This window comes from Calonectris borealis, chromosome 6 (assembly GCF_964195595.1).
Source record: "Calonectris borealis chromosome 6, bCalBor7.hap1.2, whole genome shotgun sequence".
Lineage (NCBI taxonomy): Eukaryota > Metazoa > Chordata > Aves > Procellariiformes > Procellariidae > Calonectris > Calonectris borealis.
This window is the reverse complement of record NC_134317.1, coordinates 44,144,185-44,160,146: the sequence shown is the minus strand read 5'-3', so window position 1 is coordinate 44,160,146 and position 15,962 is coordinate 44,144,185. Positions and strand designations below refer to the sequence as shown.

The following is a 15,962-nucleotide window of genomic DNA, read 5'->3' as shown; positions in this document are numbered from 1 at the left end:
TAGTGCTTGACTTTGGAAAGGGGATGGCAGGAGGAAACCGAGGAGCCCGGGCAGAAGAAATTGAAGAAGTATCTGAAAGGGCAGCCAGGTCCTGGCATGGAGGTGGCTGGAAGTCTCTTATCCAACACTCATGCAAAAAAAAGCCACTCAGAAATCCTTAAAAGAGCTGTTATGCAGAAAGTGGCTGTTAAGCATTAAGACGATAAGCCTCTAAAAGAGGAGGGTGCAACCGGAAAGCAAACTGGGACAAATGAAGCGTGAAACCATGATGAAATGGATACCTTGGGGAGTGAGGACAGAGAAGATGGGATGGGATTTCCATCAGAGGTGTTGGTGAATGTGCCTGTTCATTTTAACTGCAAAAAAGAAAGAAAGAGCAAAAGACAGAGTGCAAATCCCATCTCTTCCGGAGGGGGAGAGGAAAGTCCCCCAGCCCCGTGCTGCCCCGAGCCCCAGTTGGCACCAGGATGCCCAGTGGCTCTGGGCAAGCTGCCCAGAGAGGGACCCAAACAAAGAGCTGGTGGATCAGCTCTCTGCATCCCACCCGGAGGCGGGATTAGCCCTCTCTTGCAGCTAATCCTGGCCGTCCGACAGGCCTGGGCACCCTGGGAAGGTAACTGAGATGCTGCCAGGTCCCTCCTGCCAGCCCTGCTAGGTATAAGAGCCCGGCAGGCCGGCTGCAGGCAGGGCAGCCATGCTGGGGGGACAGGTCCTGCTGCTGCTTTCGGGACTTGCAGGCGCCGCAGGGCAGGGGCACAAGCAGGACCTGGGTGGGAGGGATGCCTCGGTCATCACCGTGTCCAATGGGGGGCCGTGGGGAGACTGGGCCTGGCCGGAGATGTGCCCCAAGGGCTCCTACGCCAGCGGCGTCAGCTTCAAGGTGCAGCTTCCGCACTGGTGCCTATGGCTGGTCTGGGGACCCTGCTCCTGTGGGGAGTTAACACCCCACCTCCGTTCCCTCACAGGTAGAGGTGCCCCAGGGGGTGATGGAGGACGACACGGCACTCAACGGGATTCGGCTGTACTGCTCCCGCGGTGGGGACCCCAGTGGCGGCTACACAGCTGAGTCCCAGAGCGGCAGGTGAGCCCCCAGCCCCCCCACTCCCCTCCCCATGGCTGGAGAGCCTTCTCCATGGCTGCCCCCAACTCCGAAAGGCTTGCACTCTCTCCTCCCGCACCCCCTGGCCTCGGCTCCGACTGGCTTCTCTCTCCCCGTCTAGGTGGGGCCACTGGTCGGAGGCCCGCTGGTGCCCCCACCAAGGGCACCTGGTGGGCTTCGAGCTGCAGGTCCAGGCCCCCCAGCGCAGGCTCCTGAGTGATGAAGTGGCCGCCACCAGCGCCCGCTTCGCCTGCTCAGACGGGCACATCCTGGAGGGGCCAGGGTCCGCCTGGGGCCAGTGGGGCGGCTGGAGCCCCCAGTGCTCCAAGGCGGTGTGCGGCATCCAGACCCGGCAGGATCCTGCATGGGGGCTGAAGAGGGATGACACGGCCCTGAATGATCTGCGTCTCTTCTGCTGCCCGTAATGAGCACTGGAAACCCACTGCAGGGCACCCAATCCCATGACCCAGCTCCACAGCAGAGCCTGTGCCCGGGGTCCCCTCTCCCAGGACCCCACATCCACCAGGAAATGCCTTAGCTCTGGTACCCTCACAGGGCACCTTCCTCTCATCCCCATGGGCTCCATCATTGCACAAGTGCTGCTGCCGGTCCCCCAACACCTACCCCGCTTCCCAGGGGTGCTCCCAAGTCCTTTCTGCCCCCCCCCAGATTTCCAGATATTCTCCAGCATCTCCAGGACTGACCCTGTCCTACCCTGAAATGAGCTTTCGGTAAAAGCATGCACCCAGACTGTGCCGAGGCAGCTTCGTCGTTCAGAGGGGGCAAACCGGGGCAGAGAAATGGGGAGCCGTGTCCAGCCCAGCCAGGACACGGGGATGCATCCCCCACCGAAGAGGGTAACCGAGAAGTCGCAGCCGGACCCTCCTCAAAGGGCAAAAGGATGGGAGGCTGCAGGCACTGGTGGAAATCCCAATGGGGCAGAAGGGAGTGGGGCCAACGGGGACCCCTACTCAAGGCAGAGACCCCCAGCAGTGCCCCCAGCTTGGGGCAGGGAGGAAAAACAGCCCCCGGGCCCAGGCACCACTGGGAGTCGAACCCAGGATCTCCTGTTTACTAGACAGGCGCTTTAACCAGCTGAGCCATGGCGCCCACCTGCCCTGCAGCCATGGGGTGCCCCACAGCCACGGGGTGTGCCACAGTCACAGCCCTTGACCAGCCCCTGTCCCCATCCTGCTGCCACCCTGACACCAGGGTCACCCTGCAGGACCGATGGGACTGGGCACAGGGTCGGGACCCCAGGGACGGGGGACAGTCCTGTGTGTCAAGCTAAGCTCAAAGCCCCGGTGACTGCAGGGTGTCTCTGGGGGCTAAAAGTCAATGACCGGGTCCCAAATGAGCTCTGCGCCAGCCGGGCGGGAGTGAGGCGGTGTGTGCCGAAAAGGAGGGCTCGTCCGGGAGTTGAACCCGGGACCTCTCGCACCCTAAGCGAGAATCATACCCCTAGACCAACGAGCCGGGGTGCGCAGCTGCCCGGGCACCCCCACCCTGTGCTGGGCACTGGGGTGCTGGGGGGGCAGTGCTGAACAGGAACCCCGGGGCCCCGGGCGCAGCTTTTCGGGGACAGGCCCCAGGCCCTGGGGAGCAGAGCGGGGCTGAGCTTGTGTGGGGATGCAGCGGCCACCCTGGAGACTTTCCCACTTCCCAGGAAAACGGGGCGCCCAGGGGGGATCGGGGTTGCCTGGGGCAGGGGGCAGGTGTCCCCCCCGGGTGCCCAGGGCTGGGGCTGTGATGGCCGAGGGGTGAAGGCGTTGGACTCGAAATCCAATAGGGTTTCCCTGCGCAGGTTCGAATCCTGCTCACAGCGAGAGCTTTTACCTGCCGCCATGGAAGCCGGCCTGGGGCTGGGGGCAGCGGGAGTGGGAGGGGGTTGGGGTCCACGGCAGCCCCAGCCCTGCACCTCACCTCCTCCCTGGGAAGCAGCTCCCGCACCAGGGAACCTGCTCCCTGGCAGCCCTGGGAGTGTGAGGAAACGTAGGGCAGGGAGCCGTGGACCCCTTGCCCTGGGGCCAGATGAAATGCTCCCCTCTGAGGAGGGACTACCCAGAGAGGGGTGGGGACCACCCAGAGAGGCTGGGAACCCACAGCCATGGGGTATCAGTTGTGAATTTATCTGCAGATGCTTTTACCAGTGGGCTGTGGGCCAGCTGGGACCCAGACAGAGCCCAGGGCCTTGGGCCAAGGGGGAGGGCTGGGGAGCCCGACGCAGGCTTGGGATACAGTTTCACCTTTAGGTGCAAGGGGACCTGTGTTCAACTCCCAGAGGAGTCCCCCCTTTGGGCAAAACCTGACCTGCTTTTGTCTGGAGAGTACGGAGCTCATTTGGGGTCAGCTGTTGGCTTTTGTCCCCTTGTTCCCCCTGACAGTCACCACAGCTTTGGGCTGGTCAGGGCGAGTGGGGCAGCCCCCTCTCTTGGGGGTCTTGGCATGGGGTGCGGGCACCCAGTGCACCCGCCGTGCACCACTGCTGTCCCCCCAGTCCTGGACTAGCCCGCAGGCAGCCCCAGGGCTTTTCTGTGGGGCCTGGGGGGCTCTGCCAGCCCTGCAGCCAGCAGGGAGGGGGCTCTGGGGAGGCAAAAGGACATGGAGATGCTGGGGGTTGAACCCAGGGCCTCTTACATGCAAAGCAAGCGCTCTCCCGCTGAGCTACATCCCCTGTGCATGGCAGGACCATGCCTGGGGGCTCCCCGCTGACCCCCGTGGTCCAGCTGCCCTCATGGCCACTTGGACCACAGGGCAGTTATGTGCTGTGGCCACCTCCAAACACCGGCCCCACATCCTGAGCACAGTAAGATGGACTTCCCTGCTCCAGGCTGTGCCAGGGGCAAAAGGCAGCATCAGCCACCTTCACCAACCCCCAAAACTGTGGGGTGCAGATGCTGGGGGTGCATTGGGGTGCAGCACCCCGGCTCGTTGGTCTAGGGGTATGATTCTCGCTTCGGGTGCGAGAGGTCCCGGGTTCAACTCCCGGACGAGCCCTCCTTTTCGGCACCCACCTTCCTTGGCTGGTGTGTGGGACCCTGGCATGACCAGGGCATGATGAGGGCAGTGGTGCCCAGCACAGAGGGGTCGGTGCCATGTCCTGGCTGGGTGCATCCCTGTGGGCAGGATGGACCCCCGAGAGCTGGCAGTGTGTGCCCTGAGGGTCTGTTTTTGGAGTCAGGGCCCTGGGGGCTGAGCAGGGTGAGCTGTGAGCAGTGGGGCAGCGGTGGGGGCTGAGGGGACTTGCCGAGGCCCCCACTCCTGCCCATGCACAGGGGATGTAGCTCAGCGGGAGAGCGCTTGCTTTGCATGTAAGAGGCCCTGGGTTCAACCCCCAGCATCTCCATGTCCTTTTCCCCCCGAAACCTATTGTCTCCCTGGGCATCGCTGGAGGATGCTTCCTTCGGTGCCTTGCCCTGTGGCGAGGCTCTCTGCTGCACCTGGATTCTTTCCCAGCCATCAGCAAATACCCTTGGATATTCCCTTTTCCCAACCTTGGCACGTGTGGGTACTGGGGCTGCCAAGGGGTACTGGGACCGTACACATGGCCCCACACCAGACTGAGGGGCATTTTCTCCCCAGAGGCAGACCCCAGGGCAAAGACGGGGTGTCCCTACCCTGCGGGGGGATGCCAGGGGCTGTGATGGCCGAGGGGTGAAGGCGTTGGACTTGAAATCCAATAGGGTTTCCCTGCGCAGGTTCGAATCCTGCTCACAGCGAGAGCTTTTACCCACGGCTGGATGGGGTTGGGGGCCAGGGCAGCCCCACTCCGTGGGAGCAGATGGCTGGAGAGCAGTGGGGAGGAAAAGGGCAGCGCCCTAGGCAGTTGCCCTTCTCCTCCGCTGAGCACTGGTGGGCCTGTGCGACCCTGGGTTCAACGCCCGGACAAGCCCTCCTTTTGGGCACCCACCACCAGGCACAGCCCTTGCAAGGATGGGGCACGGACAGGGCGACGTTGCCCGGGACAGGCAGCTTCCCCAGCTTGGCCATGTCCCTTCTGCTGGGACGCTCCCACCGGCTGCGGGGGCAGTGGAGTGGGGCCCTGATGCCACCACATCCTCGCTGGGCAGCTCTGCCCGGGGGCTGTGGTGCAGAGTGTGGGCACGGGGAATCTCCTTTGGGGATGCCTTCCAGAGGTAGAAGTGGAGTTTATCACCACTGCCCCATGGAGAGGTGGGTGTGAGGAGGCAAAAGCTGGAGATGCTGGGGATTGAACCCAGGGCCTCTTACATGCGAAGCAAGCGCTCTCCCGCTGAGCTACATCCCCTTGCTGAGGGCTGCCTGCACCCAGGTGTCCTGCTGCCCGCCCTGGTCCACTTGGCCCCATAGCTTTTGGAGCCAGGGCAGTCACAGCCTGTGGCCATGTCCAGGTGCCAGCCCCGCAGCCAGTGCAGAGCAAGGGGGACCTCCCACCTATGAACATCCATTGGGGCCAAAAAGAGCTTCCACAGGTCTCATCCCACCCCAACCAATTCCATGAGTACTTGAGCTCAAGGGGGGGGTTCCTGCCTACTTGCAGTGCCCCGGCTCGTTGGTCTAGGGGTATGATTCTCGCTTCGGGTGCGAGAGGTCCCGGGTTCAACTCCCGGACGAGCCCTCCTTTTGGGCACCTGCCCTCCTCGGCTGCCATGGGTGGCCCCAGCCTGCAGTGGGACCAGGGCCAGGGTGGTGGGAGGGCCCCAGTGCCTGGTGCAGCAGGGGTGGGCAGAGTGTTTAGGCACGTCTCCACGCCAGGGGCCAGGATGGAGCCCCTTAGAAGCAGCAATGGGGATGGTGGAGTGCAGCCCCTGATGGTCTGGTTTTGGAGCCCTTGGGGTAGAGCAGGGTGAGCTGTGGGCAGTGGGGCAGCGGTGGGGGGTGAGGGGACTTGCCCACGGACAGGGGATGTAGCTCAGTGGGAGAGCGCTTGCTTTGCATGTAAGAGGCCCTGGGTTCAACCCCCAGCATCTCCATGTCCTTTTGCCTCTTTAGAGCCCCCTGCCTCCGGCTGCGGGGCCGGCAGAGCCCCCCAGGCCCCACATAAAAGCCCTAGGGCTGCCTGTGGGCACGGCTGGCCTGGGAGTGCTTCCTGGCACTCGCAGGCTGTGAGGAAAGCCCGTGGCTCTTTCCCTCCCCTGCCCAGGCGCTGTGGGGTGTAGGGGCACCTTGCCTCCCTTCCTCAGGGGGCTCGGGGTGAATGTTGGTGTTGGCAGGAGCTGCCGACCTGGGGAGGCCACCCGTGCCCCCTCTGCCGGGCAGCATCGCCCCCTCCGTGCCCCGTCTTCGCAGGGGCTGTGCCGGGTGGTGGGTGCCCAAAAGGAGGGCTCGTCCGGGAGTTGAACCCGGGACCTCTCGCACCCTAAGCGAGAATCATACCCCTAGACCAACGAGCCGGGGTGCGCAGCTGGCACCCAGCGCAGATCCTGTCCCCCACGGACCCACGGCCCCGGGCACTGCACAGGCCGACCCGTGCCCAGTGCAGGTGGGGGGCAGCTGCCCCAGGCCCCTGCCCTCTCCCTCCCCTCTGCTCTCCGGCCATGACCTCCACCAGCTCCGCCCGGCAATGATGCACAAGGTGATGATGGGAGCTGCTCAGCGTCTCAGCAAAATGGTCCACGAGTCCCCACCACAATCCCCTTCATGGCTGCTTCCTCCCCTCTACTGGGTCTGCAAAACCATGGGGGAGCCTGTCTCCTCCTGCCCTGGGGCATTGCTGGGGACTTAGCCAGGGAGAACATTCCCTGGTGCAGGAGCTACTCTACTCGCCAGGGAGAAGGTGCAGGGCTGGGCTGCCCTCGCTCACAGCACACTCCCACCCCAGCTCCCCCAAGGGCCACCAGGTCCCCCAGCATAGGCACCATGGCGGCAGGTAAAAGCTCTCGCTGTGAGCAGGATTCGAACCTGCGCAGGGAAACCCTATTGGATTTCGAGTCCAACGCCTTCACCCCTCGGCCATCACAGCCCCAGCCCTGGGCACCCGGGGGGGACACCTGCCCCCTCCCCTGGGCACCCCGATCCCCCCTGGGCGCCCCGTTTTCCTGGGAAGTGGGAAAGTCTCCAGGGTGGCCGCTGCACCCCCACACACGCTCAGCCCCGCTCTGCTCCCCAGGGCCGGGGGCAGGGCCTGTCCCCGAAAAGCTGCATCCGGGGCCCCGGGGTCCCTGTTTAGCACTGCCCCCCCAGCACCCCAGTGCCCGGCACAGGGTGGGGGTGCCCGGGCAGCTGCACACCCCGGCTCGTTGGTCTAGGGGTATGATTCTCGCTTAGGGTGCGAGAGGTCCCGGGTTCAACTCCCGGACGAGCCCTCCTTTTCGGCACCCACCACCAGGCACAGCCCCTGTGGGGATGGGGCACAGATGGGGCGACACTGCCCGGCACAGGGGGGACAGGCGGCCTCCCCAGCTTGGCCACGTCCCCTCTGCTGGGACGCTTCCGCCACTGCCGGGAGCGAGGTGCTGCCCGCTGCCCCTTGGGCAAAGAGACACGGCTCAGCCATGGCCAGGGCTCGTCCCCTCCTGGGTGGGGAAGGGGCTGTGGGGGCAGCGGGGGATGGCAGAGTGGGGCCCTTCTACTACCATGGACCCGCTGGGCAGCTCGTCCATAAAAACATGTCCCTGCTCTGCAAACCCCTGAACCCGACGGTCAGCAGCTCCAGGGGGCTGGGGAATGAAGCAGCGACAGGGATTTTCTGGGAGTGATGGGAAAGCCAGGTGAGAGGCTGGTGCAGGGGGATGTAGCTCAGCGGGAGAGCGCTTGCTTTGCATGTAAGAGGCCCTGGGTTCAACCCCCAGCATCTCCAGCTTTTGCCTCCACAGTCCCACCTCCCCCCCAGCTGCGGGGGCTGGCAGAGTCCCCGATACCCCACAGAAAAGCCCTGGGGCTGCCTGCGGGCTGCTTCCCATCACCTGCAGCCTGCGGGGAAATGCCCGCAGCCCTGCAGGGTGTGGGGGCACCTTGTCTCCCTTCCCCAGGGGTCTCAAGGTGTCTCTTGGGTCAAACGGTGGTGCCGGGGCAAGGGTGGTAGGTGCCCAAAAGGAGGGCTCGTCCGGGAGTTGAACCCGGGACCTCTCGCACCCTAAGCGAGAATCATACCCCTAGACCAACGAGCCGGGGTGCGCAGCTGGCACCCAGCGCAGGTCCTGTCCCCCACGGACCCACGGCCCCAGGCACTGCACAGGCCGACCCGTGCCCAGTGCAGGTGGGGGGCAGCTGCCCCAGGCCCCTGCCCTCTCCCTCCCCTCTGCTCTCTGGCCACCACCTCCCCCAGCTCCCCTGGGGACGAAGCACAGGAAGATGCGGGGAACCCCACTCCGCATCCTGGGAAAATGCCACTTTCCACCTGCCCAGGGATGCAAAACCTGGAAAACCTTGGGGGGCCTGTGCCCCTCCTGCTCCGGGGACATCACAGCCCCTCCCAGGGGCATTGTGGGGCTCCCTGCGCACCCCTGCCTCCCCCTGTCCTGGACCCCCAACATCTGTCCCCCTTCCCCCTGGTCACCCCATTTTCCTGGGAAGTGGGAAAGTCTCCAGGGTGGCCACTGCATCCCCACACACGCTCAGCCCCGCTCTGCTCCCCAGGGCCTGGGGCCTGTCCCCGAAAAGCTGCGCCCGGGGCCCCGGGGTCCCTGTTCAGCACTGCCCCCCCAGCACCCCAGTGCCCAGCACAGGGTGGGGGTGCCCGGGCAGCTGCGCACCCCGGCTCGTTGGTCTAGGGGTATGATTCTCGCTTAGGGTGCGAGAGGTCCCGGGTTCAACTCCCGGACGAGCCCTCCTTTTGGGCACCCACTGCCCGGCACAGCCCCTATGGGGACGGAGCACGGACAGCTCTGCCCGGGACTGCGGTGCAGGGTGCGGGCACGGTGATGGCCCTGCAGCCGGGGCTCCCGCAGCAGCGCAGCTGCCTGCCCTGGCACAGCTACAGCAGCCCCTGACCCCGGGTCTGCGTCCAGAAAACCATGCCCCTGGTCTGCCCCAGAGCCCCCCCACCCTCTCCCGGCCCCATTGGCACCCTGGGGCACCTGAGGGACACACAGCGCCTGCAAAGCCCCGAGTCCCATGGTCAGCAGCTCTGGGGGGCTGGGGAAGGAAGCAGCAACAGGGATTTTCTGGGAGCGACCCCCAGGTCAGAGGGGGATATCGCCTTTGGGGCATGCCCCATGGGGGAAGAAGGGCGGGGGGTGATGCTGCAAAGCATCGGCCATTTCAACCACTGCAAGGGCCAGGGAGATGGTTTTGAGGAGGAAAATCCCCGGAGATGCTGGGAATTGCTGGGCACTAATGCCTCACGGTCACCTCCAGATGGTGGCTCCATGGATCAGCCACAGCAAGAGGGACCTCCCTGCTCCCAGAGTGTGCCAAGGGACACACCCAGGCTCAGCTGCCCCTCCAAAATCCCAAAAGTGTGTGCGGCACAGAGGCTGGGGGTGCATTGGGGTGCAGCACCCCGGCTCGTTGGTCTAGGGGTATGATTCTCGCTTTGGGTGCGAGAGGTCCCGGGTTCAACTCCCGGACGAGCCCTCCTTTTGGGCACCCACTTTCCCCAGCGGCACATGGGATCATGGCACAACCAGGGCACGGCGAGGGCAGCGGTGCCCAGCACAGTGGGGTCAGTGCCCCATTCTGGCTGAGCACGTCCCCGTGGGCTGGCTGGACCCCCAAGAGCTGGCAGCGATGTGCTGCAGGGCGCGTGGGCAGGGAGGCAGATGGAGGAAGGGGTGGGAAAGGGCAGCTGGAGGCAGCGCTGGGCAGTGCAGAGCAGAGCGGGTGCTGCCGGCAGCGTGTGCCCTGAGGCTCTGTCTCTGGGGTCAGGGCCCTGGGGACGGAGCAGGGTGAGCTGTGGGCAGTGGGGCAGCGGTGGGGGGTGAGGGGACTTGTCCAAGCCCCCACGGACAGGGGATGTAGCTCAGCGGGAGAGCGCTTGCTTTGCATGTAAGAGGCCCTGGGTTCAACCCCCAGCATCTCCATGTCCTTTTGCCTCCCCAAAAAACCAGAGTGGAGTGGTGGGTGCCGAAAAGGAGGGCTCGTCCGGGAGTTGAACCCGGGACCTCTCGCACCCTAAGCGAGAATCATACCCCTAGACCAACGAGCCAGGGTGCGCAGCTTGGACCCAGCACAGATCCTGTCCCCCACGGCCCCATAGGGACCTTGCCCCAGCCCTGCCTGCGCTGCCAGCACAAGTGGAAGGAAGAGCACAGAGTTCCCCGCACCCAGGAGCTGCTGGTGCTGGGGGTCGGGGATGCCCCCAGTGGAGGGTCCCCTTTGGCATCTAGCACGGCTGCAGGGTGCTGCGTGGTTGTGTTTCATCCTCAGTGTTTCAGCCTCCCTGCCGGGTGGCAATGGCTGTGCAGGGGTTGGTCCCCTTCCCAGGTCCCCTTCCCAGTGACGGGGTCAGGCCAGGCCAGGAGGAGGTAAATGGAGCTGGGTGAGCACTGGGTGTCACCAGCACCTGCTGCACTGGGAAGCTCCTCCTGGCCACTCTTCCCCTCGGTGTGTCTCATGCACGTCTCAAAAAACTGAGCCCTCAGAGGCCTCACTGAGATTGTTTGGGTTGGCCTTGGGCACTCATGGGTGAGCCGGGCAGGTGGGTGATGTCCTGGGGACCCCCTGGGATGCTGGGGTGAGCAGCCACAGAGAGAGCTGAGACAGAGGCAGTCACCTCGGGGCAGTGCAGGGGCTGGGGGCAGCTGGCAGGGCTCTGCCAGGGAAAGGGGAGGGAGGCAGCAAGTCCCCGCAGGGGCTGGGACCCCAAAACGCAGCTGGTGCTGGTAGGGGAGGTGTTGGGCTCCCTCTGCCAGGGGCCCGGGACAGCACCGGCGTACTCCCAGTGGCAGATAGAGAAGGGTTTGGGGGTGGAATACCCCAGACCTGGGGCAGTGGTGTGGGCACAAGGTGAGGGGGGGGGTGGGCAGAGGGTCAGGTGTGTTGTGGGGGCACCCCACAGCTGTGGGGCAGGTGGGCGCCATGGCTCAGCTGGTTAAAGCGCCTGTCTAGTAAACAGGAGATCCTGGGTTCGACTCCCAGTGGTGCCTGGGCCCAGGGGCTGTTTTGTTTTTCCTTCCTGCCCCAAGCCGGGGGCACTGCTGGGGGTCTCTCTCTGCCCTGCCCCGAGCAATGGAGCTCCCCATCCCTCTGTCGCAGGTGACCCCACTCTGGGGGAAGGAGTTTCCTTCTGCCCCCTCTCCTTGGGGAGGTCACAGTGGAGAGATGACCCAAACTATCTCCAGACCCCAGGGGATTTGGGAAATAAAGATGTACATCCAATGCTGGCTGGACCCCCACCATCCTCCCCGTTAATGTGCACAACTGTTGCTGAATGCTGGAGGAAAACCCTCTGAACACAGGTTGGGGGTGGGTGGGTGGTGGTGTGGGGGTGATGGAGCCCTGTCACAAGTAACAAAGCCTGGGGCACACACTTTTATGACAAAAATAAATGCCACCCTGCCCTTTGCCATCCACTGAACACAGGGACAGAAGGGAGCATGGAGAGGGGCAAATGAATTGCAAACACCTGCTTACTGCCCTGCCCAGCTGCCCTGCAACAGGCAGGTGGGCAGCTGGCTGCCACGGCTGGGCAGATGGGCTGCCAGGGCTCTGCCCGCCCAGCCCTGCTCCTCGGAGGACACCGTGAAGAACCAGCCACAGGTTTGCAGCCTTTGGGCAAAAAGGGGAAAAAAAATCCCCAAAAAAAGCATTGGAGCAGGGGACGAGGTGGCCGAGTGGTGAAGGCGATGGACTGCTAATCCATTGTGCTCTGCACGCGTGGGTTCGAATCCCACCCTCGTCGGGTCCCTGGGGACCCTGTACTCCCCCCAGGGGGAGGCTTTTGGTGCAGCCCCCGGCGTGGCCAGCTTCCTCTTGCCTCTCTCTGTTTTGCTCGTTCATGTTAAATACATGTCTGCTTCTGGATTGCTGTTCCCACTTGCCAAACCTGCTTCTGGCTGCTCAGGGACCCGTGTTGCCCTTCTCTGCAACGTGCCTGGCCCCACGCTCCCGTGCCGGAGCAGGGTACTGTCCCCGTCTGTTCCCCGAGCCTGGCAGCTGCCTTCCTGCCAGCCGACTACGTCTTCTCCAGGAGGCAAAGCACCAAACCATGGGCAGGGAAGGTCAGCAACAGGCTGGCTGTGCTGGCTGGGCAGTGATACGGGCACACCCGGAGCCTGGGCACTACTTTTTTCCCTTTTGCTCTGTCAGGCAATTTATTCCTTTCTGCATCTCATACACAAGCCCTGGGCATCCCTATCATGCCAACGGGAGCCAAAAGCTAACCCTGGACAAAGCTGTGCCTTGCTGAGCCATCGGCACGTCCTAGAGGTGCTTTTTCGAGGATGGCATAGCTGCTGCGCGTTGGCAGCTCCCACCCGTGTCTGCAGCTGCATTCGCAGTGGAGGTTCTTGGGGAGAGGAGAGGGTGAGCTACTACGAGATGAAGAGGAAAGAGGTAAAGAGACCTGCCTGCTGGGAGGGTTTTAACTGCTGAAATCCTGACAGTCTTGCAGAGAGGGAAGCCTTGCATTTCTCAGAGCACGTCTGTGTTTCGACGCAGCTGGGGAAACATGTTGTGCCAGCCTTGTAGGTGCCTTCCCCACTCCCACCCCTTCTTTCCACGGATGAGGATGTGGCCAGCAATGCTGTGGCTTGGAGGCAAGGCGAGGACACCCAGGCTTAGCTGCCCATGCTGCAGTCCTGCACTGGCTTTTCAACCTTCCCTGGGGCCATGTTTCCTTCCCATGCCTTGGGGAGATGCCCCTGAGGACCAGTTGGGAGCTGCTTCCCTCTCCTGAGCCAGAAACGGTGATCGGGCTGCAGGGAAACACTGGCCCCATCCTGTCCTGCTGCTGTGGGACGCTGCGGTGCTTGGCCAGCTCTGCTGCCCTGGGAAAGGGGGATGTCCGCACCCTGCAGGCACCCTGCAAAAGGGATGCGGGAGATTTCCTGGGGAAAAGGCATGGGTTTCGGTGCACAGGGGTTACAGCCCTGGAGAAACACCAACTTGCAGCTGGAGACGGTGAAATGGGAAGGGGCGGTGGGTGCAGGCTCCTCCTCAGGCGGTGGTGCATGGCACGGGGGCTGCTGCAGCAGGATGGGACCTAAGACTTGCAGGGCAGAGGCAGGCAGGAGAGGAGACAAGCTGACTCCCTTAGGACACCCTCCAACCCTGCTGGGCTGTGTCTGCCCTGGCACACGCCTGCCCCTGCCCTGGCACGCGGTGACGAGGTCTCCTGGGGGTGGATGTGCCAGCCTCGGTGACGCCGTGGAGCATCAGCCCACCCAGGGACCCAGCAATTATAGGGTATGTGTGGCGGCATGAAACTGGATCATCTGCAGCCCCGGGGCGGCACACGGCAGCCGGAGCCTGGCTCTCCCCAGCGGCACTGGCCGGGCTCTGCTCCCTGGGCAGCACACAGTGGCCCTGAAGCACCCCAAGTCTGCCCCGGCGAGGACACAGGCAGCCAAAGGTGCTCCACGGCTGCGGTGGAGAGGCAGCCGCTTGGGTGGGTCTGTCTGCATCAGGATGCTGCCTCCTGGCACCGGGGAGTCCCGCTCGCCCATCAGCCGCCTGGGAGGAGTCCCCGCACGTTGTGCTGCCGGCAGATCGGCTGCAGCCCTGGGGCAAGCCCTGTGTGACAGTGCTGGATGCAGGCGTTCCTTGGAGATGGGATACAGTGGGTCTGTTGCTGCTCCAAATGTGCCTTTGCCTTTGGCTTTCAGGAGAAATTTTGGGACAGGGGCAAGCTTCCACCCTCCAGCTGGTCTGAGAGACATCTAGCCCTTGGGTTGTTGGAAATCAAAATGCAGAGCAGTGAAATTGGAGTTGCAAAGTGCTGCAGGGGCTGGTGATGCAAAGGGAAACACAGCTAATATTGGTCCAGGGCCGTGTTTCTCCTTGTGGCCTTATCTGCAGGAAGGACCATGGCTGAGGTGGCCACCCATCCTGGATCCAGGATGTGCAGAAGTTAAGTAAATGGTTTGGTTTGGTGAAATTTTCTTGGTTTTGTGGTTCCTCCAGAGAAAGCCGTGTCTTAAGTAGAAAGTGCTCATTCCCTGAAATGAATATGGGTCGGAAAAAACAGTCCTTGTCTTTCTCCCAAATCCCTGCATTTCCAGGAAAAGCTCTTTCCCCTATGGTTTTCCTTTGTTTTAATCTTGTTCATTACACAAATCTGATTATTTTAACTTCCTGACAAATGCCTTTTGTTTCCCCTGTCCCCTTCTCCAGGCAAAGGACTTTTTTCAGTACACAGATCCGCTCACATTCACCAACATGCCCTCTCTAATTGCCCCCATGCATTTATTTCAAGCATTGCTGCATCCATGGATATTCTTCTGGGACACAATGGTCCAATGTGAGCAGAACCTCAAGTACTTAAACTGGGTTGCAAAACTGAAACACACAGTGAGGCTGCAAATCAGATGATCCCAGCTTCTGTCTGGAAGCCTGGAAGGGAGTCCCCCAGGAAGGGCTGTTTTCCCTGGTATCACAGGAGTGCACAGAGGCACAAAAAAAAAGAGCTGGAAGATTATTAGTGAAGGGGAAGAAACCCTGACTGGCAGAAAAAGGGCTTAATTCTTAGGCTGTGGGTCCAAGGTGCACCTGTGGCATCATTTTGTTATTCAAGAGTGGTGCAAAAAGCAGAAAGGTAAAGCTTAAAATAAAGCCTCATTTTTTCCTGCTCACCAAATTGCCACTTAGGAGGTTGTGATGAACCCACAGCCTCCTGCCTTACTCCAGCAGGAGGAAGGTTGCTTCTGGTTGAAGCACGTGTTCTCTTCTGCACCTTGGAAAAGCTGATTTCCTCTTTCCCCTTCCAGAATGATGTTAAAAATAGCTGGGCTTGACCCCAGCACCTCTGAAAGGCTTTTTTGCACTGGCAGGCAGGGCAGGAAGGAGTCTCTAGGGACAATTCAGTGCTATCAACCATAGCTCTACAAGGCCAAGTCACCCTAGGAACTGAAATGACCCCAAAAACCCTACAAGGCATGTCTTCAACAATGATGCTGACAACCCCCAGCTCCACACATGCATAGTACATGAGCCCCGGTACTACCATGGTTTATTCCAGGGCAGATGATGTTTATGCCTTCATCTGGGCTCTGCTGGCATGAAATGAAAAGCCTTCTTCAAACTTTCCTTGCCCCTAGAGCCTGATGGCTCATTCCCCCGCTTGAGACCACGTCAGCGACTCCCTCTCCCCAACATGCAGGTGATTCATGTGTAAGTGCAGGTCGGGACTTTTGCAACTCCCCAGCTGTTTAGCAGCTAACAGGCTTTCAGCAGAGCAATCCGGTGTCACGCTGCAGACTGTAATTAAAAATGTCTTGACGATGTCACTCCATCACAAGGAAGCATAGCTGTGAACTTCTGGCTCACGGCTGTTAGCATACCCAAAGAGCAGGATCGAAAAGGCTCTTGGCCTCGGAAATCAGCTCACTGTGCAAAATCAGTCAGTTTTGTGTGCATCACCTTCAGGGGTGGACTCCAGAGCCCATGATTACTTTGCTTTTAAAATCTGATGGGCCTTCCAAGCAGAATTCATCCCCCAGGCGTGAGGAATAATAACAAAAAAAGGCAAAATCCCCTAAGTGGATCCAAAAGTCTAATGATTTTCTCATGCCAGGCTAGCTCAAGTCCCTGTGTCTGCGTCTGTAGGAGCTGGGCAGCTGGGGCAGGAGAAATGCCCTCTGGCATTTTTCTCCCAGCCACGCGTGGTGCCCCAGCACCCTCACCCCTGCAGCCCCCCTGGTTTTCCTGCCGTCGATGAAGCCGCTGTCGCAGGGTTTACCTACAAATGCATGTTTTTTGCGTTCAGCTTACATCCCCGAGCTTACCTCAGGTGTACTGGGGAGCTGAATTGGTTGTGCTCAGAGGAAGATGTGGAGCGATGCGC

The 15,962-nt window shown here is 61.9% G+C and overlaps 1 protein-coding gene and 21 non-coding genes across 22 annotated transcripts; 14 read left to right on the top strand and 8 right to left on the bottom strand.

The window, feature by feature from the left end:
• The first annotated feature begins 694 nt into the window (after positions 1-694).
• On the top strand, positions 695-2,457 carry LOC142083959 (vitelline membrane outer layer protein 1 homolog). Its single transcript, XM_075154001.1, has 3 exons — positions 695-880; positions 966-1,081; positions 1,221-2,457. Exons 1-3 carry the CDS (start codon positions 695-697, stop codon positions 1,522-1,524), a joined length of 606 nt encoding a protein of 201 aa, XP_075010102.1. The 3' UTR covers positions 1,525-2,457.
• TRNAT-AGU (transfer RNA threonine (anticodon AGU)) lies at positions 2,136-2,209 on the bottom strand. The gene has a single exon. It is a non-coding gene; the product is annotated as a tRNA-Thr (tRNA).
• A 46-nt stretch (positions 2,458-2,503) lies between the features above and the next one.
• On the bottom strand, positions 2,504-2,575 carry TRNAP-AGG (transfer RNA proline (anticodon AGG)). Its single transcript has one exon. It is a non-coding gene; the product is annotated as a tRNA-Pro (tRNA).
• Positions 2,576-2,842: 267 nt separating this feature from the next.
• On the top strand, positions 2,843-2,924 carry TRNAS-CGA (transfer RNA serine (anticodon CGA)). Its single transcript has one exon. It is a non-coding gene; the product is annotated as a tRNA-Ser (tRNA).
• A 777-nt stretch (positions 2,925-3,701) lies between these two features.
• Positions 3,702-3,773, bottom strand: TRNAA-UGC (transfer RNA alanine (anticodon UGC)). The gene has a single exon. It is a non-coding gene; the product is annotated as a tRNA-Ala (tRNA).
• Positions 3,774-4,024: 251 nt separating this feature from the next.
• TRNAP-CGG (transfer RNA proline (anticodon CGG)) lies at positions 4,025-4,096 on the top strand. Its single transcript has one exon. It is a non-coding gene; the product is annotated as a tRNA-Pro (tRNA).
• Positions 4,097-4,373: 277 nt separating this feature from the next.
• TRNAA-UGC (transfer RNA alanine (anticodon UGC)) lies at positions 4,374-4,445 on the top strand. The gene has a single exon. It is a non-coding gene; the product is annotated as a tRNA-Ala (tRNA).
• Positions 4,446-4,736: 291 nt separating this feature from the next.
• TRNAS-UGA (transfer RNA serine (anticodon UGA)) lies at positions 4,737-4,818 on the top strand. The gene has a single exon. It is a non-coding gene; the product is annotated as a tRNA-Ser (tRNA).
• Positions 4,819-5,294: 476 nt separating this feature from the next.
• TRNAA-CGC (transfer RNA alanine (anticodon CGC)) lies at positions 5,295-5,366 on the bottom strand. Its single transcript has one exon. It is a non-coding gene; the product is annotated as a tRNA-Ala (tRNA).
• Positions 5,367-5,624: 258 nt separating this feature from the next.
• Positions 5,625-5,696, top strand: TRNAP-CGG (transfer RNA proline (anticodon CGG)). The gene has a single exon. It is a non-coding gene; the product is annotated as a tRNA-Pro (tRNA).
• Positions 5,697-5,979: 283 nt separating this feature from the next.
• TRNAA-UGC (transfer RNA alanine (anticodon UGC)) lies at positions 5,980-6,051 on the top strand. Its single transcript has one exon. It is a non-coding gene; the product is annotated as a tRNA-Ala (tRNA).
• A 348-nt stretch (positions 6,052-6,399) lies between these two features.
• On the bottom strand, positions 6,400-6,471 carry TRNAP-AGG (transfer RNA proline (anticodon AGG)). Its single transcript has one exon. It is a non-coding gene; the product is annotated as a tRNA-Pro (tRNA).
• A 487-nt stretch (positions 6,472-6,958) lies between these two features.
• On the bottom strand, positions 6,959-7,040 carry TRNAS-CGA (transfer RNA serine (anticodon CGA)). Its single transcript has one exon. It is a non-coding gene; the product is annotated as a tRNA-Ser (tRNA).
• A 271-nt stretch (positions 7,041-7,311) lies between these two features.
• Positions 7,312-7,383, top strand: TRNAP-AGG (transfer RNA proline (anticodon AGG)). The gene has a single exon. It is a non-coding gene; the product is annotated as a tRNA-Pro (tRNA).
• Positions 7,384-7,805: 422 nt separating this feature from the next.
• Positions 7,806-7,877, top strand: TRNAA-UGC (transfer RNA alanine (anticodon UGC)). Its single transcript has one exon. It is a non-coding gene; the product is annotated as a tRNA-Ala (tRNA).
• Positions 7,878-8,115: 238 nt separating this feature from the next.
• TRNAP-AGG (transfer RNA proline (anticodon AGG)) lies at positions 8,116-8,187 on the bottom strand. The gene has a single exon. It is a non-coding gene; the product is annotated as a tRNA-Pro (tRNA).
• Positions 8,188-8,775: 588 nt separating this feature from the next.
• On the top strand, positions 8,776-8,847 carry TRNAP-AGG (transfer RNA proline (anticodon AGG)). The gene has a single exon. It is a non-coding gene; the product is annotated as a tRNA-Pro (tRNA).
• Positions 8,848-9,523: 676 nt separating this feature from the next.
• TRNAP-UGG (transfer RNA proline (anticodon UGG)) lies at positions 9,524-9,595 on the top strand. Its single transcript has one exon. It is a non-coding gene; the product is annotated as a tRNA-Pro (tRNA).
• A 374-nt stretch (positions 9,596-9,969) lies between these two features.
• On the top strand, positions 9,970-10,041 carry TRNAA-UGC (transfer RNA alanine (anticodon UGC)). Its single transcript has one exon. It is a non-coding gene; the product is annotated as a tRNA-Ala (tRNA).
• Positions 10,042-10,094: 53 nt separating this feature from the next.
• TRNAP-AGG (transfer RNA proline (anticodon AGG)) lies at positions 10,095-10,166 on the bottom strand. Its single transcript has one exon. It is a non-coding gene; the product is annotated as a tRNA-Pro (tRNA).
• An 866-nt stretch (positions 10,167-11,032) lies between these two features.
• TRNAT-AGU (transfer RNA threonine (anticodon AGU)) lies at positions 11,033-11,106 on the top strand. Its single transcript has one exon. It is a non-coding gene; the product is annotated as a tRNA-Thr (tRNA).
• Positions 11,107-11,779: 673 nt separating this feature from the next.
• TRNAS-GCU (transfer RNA serine (anticodon GCU)) lies at positions 11,780-11,861 on the top strand. The gene has a single exon. It is a non-coding gene; the product is annotated as a tRNA-Ser (tRNA).
• Positions 11,862-15,962: the final 4,101 nt, after the last annotated feature.

Bases quoted from the DNA above. Each gene is read 5' to 3' on its own strand.
- LOC142083959 (XM_075154001.1), top strand. From the start codon at position 695: ATGCTGGGGGGACAGGTCCTGCTGCTGCTTTCGGGACTTGCAGGCGCC. The intron at 881-965 runs GTGCAGCTTCCG...GTTCCCTCACAG, and splicing joins CCAGCGGCGTCAGCTTCAAG to GTAGAGGTGCCCCAGGGGGT. The intron at 1,082-1,220 runs GTGAGCCCCCAG...CTCCCCGTCTAG, and splicing joins GCTGAGTCCCAGAGCGGCAG to GTGGGGCCACTGGTCGGAGG.